The 3,043-nt window shown below is 50.9% G+C and overlaps 1 protein-coding gene across 1 annotated transcript; it reads right to left on the reverse strand.

Annotated features, from left to right (window-relative positions):
- Positions 1-389: 389 nt before the first annotated feature.
- Positions 390-1,358, reverse strand: COL26b_006194 (uncharacterized protein; the record flags this gene model as incomplete). The annotated part of the gene is made up of 1 exon (XM_053179017.1): positions 390-1,358. One exon carries the CDS (start codon positions 1,356-1,358, stop codon positions 390-392), a length of 969 nt encoding a protein of 322 aa, XP_053036958.1.
- Positions 1,359-3,043: the final 1,685 nt, after the last annotated feature.

Genomic DNA, 3,043 nt, shown 5'->3' on the forward strand with positions numbered 1-3,043 from the left:
TCGGAAGGGGGAAGAGATCTGAATACAAGAGACCATTACGTAGACGAACAAAGAGCTGGTAGGTAAAGGCAAAGTCTGTTGAGGTGTCCAGGTTCTACTATGAGGATCTGTCTGTCTCAGCACTGACCCGAAACCTCAGTTGGCGGTTGACAAACACTCTTTTCACAATGAAGACCGCTACTGGTTTCTGTGGGTTATGATCAATTGTTTCTTTCTGATCAAAAGAAATCCTACAGGTCACATGGACCGATGGCACATGTCAGTACAACAGTTTGACTCGGTAGCTCAAATATTATGATTCTCCGTTATGTCAAAGGTAGAATTCTCATTGTGATCTATCAATTGCGATCCTCTCAAATTTCAAAGAGACAATTAGCCTGTGCAATAATTTAATTCGTCTTCTTCACCATCAGCAGGGCTCCGGACCATCCCGTTGTAATCGTCTCCTTGCCCTTCTCAACATCGGCCTCATGCAGTAATGTCTCAATCTGCTTCCGCAGCATCTTGACCACGTCTCGGTCCGTGCCAACCAGCTCTGGGTGGGCTTCACGCCAACGCGTAACAGGGCTCACCGTGATCATCATATTTTCCACATCATCCATGTTCCAAGTCAGTTGATGGAAGAACTCCCCGTCCTTGTCAACTATCCCATCTTTGTTCCATTCCTTGCGATAGAATGTGCTCTGATCGAACTCGCGTATCGGATTCTCCACGGTCCATGGCAGAGGCAGATCCTCATACAGTGTCTCGCCAATGTGGTTTCCTTGAACCATGTAAGGCACCAAGTGCTGGTTTCGGAACTCGTTTAGGACACCCTGGATGTGCTCATGGTTTGGCACCGAAGGATGGATGTACATGGAACTGCCACTCCAAATGGCGACGGTGCCACCAGGCTTCAGAACACGGGCTGCAGCGGCCCAGAAGCCGGGCATGTCGAACCAGTGAGCAGCAGTTGCAGCAGTGACAAGATCGACGCTGCTGTCCGCGACCGCTGGAGACAGGTTCGAGCCAAGTTCTTCGGCGGTAGATACGTCGAAACGGATGGGTTCTGAGTTGCCAGAGACGCCGCCAAAAGACCGGGCGGCGGCAATCATGCCCGCAGCGGGGTCAAGACCGATGACCTGTTTGAAGCGCGGGCCAAGGCCCCGGGCAACGGTGCCGGGGCCAGTACCGATGTCAAGCAAGATGTCGAGCTTGCCACCGGTGGATTTGTGGTGGTCGATGATGATATCGTAGAGACAGTTGTCATAGACCGGGCGTCCCTTTGCGTAGACCTTGCCTTGCTCTGCGGTGTATTTGCGGAAGGTGTTCTCCCGGGGCACAGAGGTTGGAGCGGGCGTGATAAGGGTTTCAGCCATTGTGAGTTGGTGTATTAGTCGTATTATGGGAATGAAGGTCTTGAGAGAAGTCTGATTATGATTTCTTTTGGTTCTGATGTGTTTTAGGGAGTTCTGATGATTTGGGATGTCGTCGGCCAGTCTTTATATCCCAACGACTGCCATGTGCTTCTGCTGAAGTCAACTCAGATGAAAGGGAGGTCACTGCGTCTGCCATGATCATTGGCAAGAGACGACCAACATGGGCCCACCAATGGCCTTCCAAAGAAGGATGACCAAGCTAACCGTAGCGAATCAGAGCTGCTCCTGTGGCGTTTCCGCTAATCCCGATTCAGGCCAAGAGTGCGAGTTGGGACCACAGCCCCCCGCCGATGCGCTGCCGGCCACCCGGATCCCGCCCGGCTCCCTTGTCGGGCTGAATCCCCTGCATCGTTTAATCATGGGCTTACATTCTCACGCTGGAGATTTTCCATAACGCGAGCGAAGGATCTTTCGTCAAAAAGTGAACGAAACTTTTTCATTGCCATTTGATCTCTCCTTCACAAGTCTATTGTCACTTAGTGGACTGACTAGACGGGCTTCTAACCGGAAATTTCGCTTAAAATCCGAAATCCGTCGGCTTTTTTGACTCCTGACTGAGCTTCGGGATTGATCAATCCCTTCTTGTTTTTGCACATGATGGTCTACTACGGTGCCCTCAGCAAAGGATGCCAGCGCTGTCGAAAACGCAAAGTCAAGGCATGTGCTATCTTAAATCCGACTATCCCCCAGCGTAAGGTTTGGTTGAACTGACTGGGATAGTGTGACCAACAAAGACCGGGATGCCTCAAATGTGAGAAGGGCAAGACGCAGTGTCCCGGCTACCGGCATCTGGCAGATGTTCTATTTCGCGACGAACGTCAAAGAATCAAGAACAGATTTCACAAAAGTCCTGAGCCAGAGCGAGATGAAACCCTTCTTGACATACAACTACACGATGTCTGCACTGGTACAGATGTAGGACTAACCGACTTCGTACGGACGGCCATCTCTTCCGGCACTATATCTACGAGTTTGGGCCAGACACTAGAAGACCGCGCCGCCAACTTTTTCTTCGCATATTACACGACAACTGGACCGCCATTTGGTGATACCTATCAGGAGTGGTTGGCACAGACGTATCTGGAAGCCGTCCCTAGCAACGTCGTCAGAGCAGCTGTCCAAGCCGTGGGAATGGCGGCGATATCCAACGTACACAACGCACCCGATGTCATTATTCAGGCCAAAGAACGATATTGTCAAGCCTTGAACGCTACCAACTTGGCCTTACGAGATCCGACCCTGGTCGCGGCGGACTCAACTCTCATGGCGATCCTTCTGCTGGGGCTCTTCGAGGCACGTATCCATCATCAACCGAGATGACGTTGATTTCCACCATAGACTAACGTCAGGACAGACTGTCACTTTCGAAAACTGGAGAGATTACCAGACTTGGGCGACACATATCGAGGGAGCCACGGCACTACTACAAGTTCGCGGCCAAGAACAATTCTCTCGTGAGTTGGGTATACAACTTTACATGCAATTCAGAAATCAGATAGTGAGTTGGATGACTTACAACATATTATCCAAGAATCTGACTTTCGTAGCTTCAAGCCTGTATTCAGCGAGGCGCAAGAGTCCCCGCAGCACTGGTGGAGGTAACCACGGAATTCGAGTCCAGCAGA

Source organism: Colletotrichum chrysophilum (genome assembly GCF_026319265.1).
Source record: "Colletotrichum chrysophilum strain AFK26 chromosome Unknown scaffold_45, whole genome shotgun sequence".
Lineage (NCBI taxonomy): Eukaryota > Fungi > Ascomycota > Sordariomycetes > Glomerellales > Glomerellaceae > Colletotrichum > Colletotrichum chrysophilum.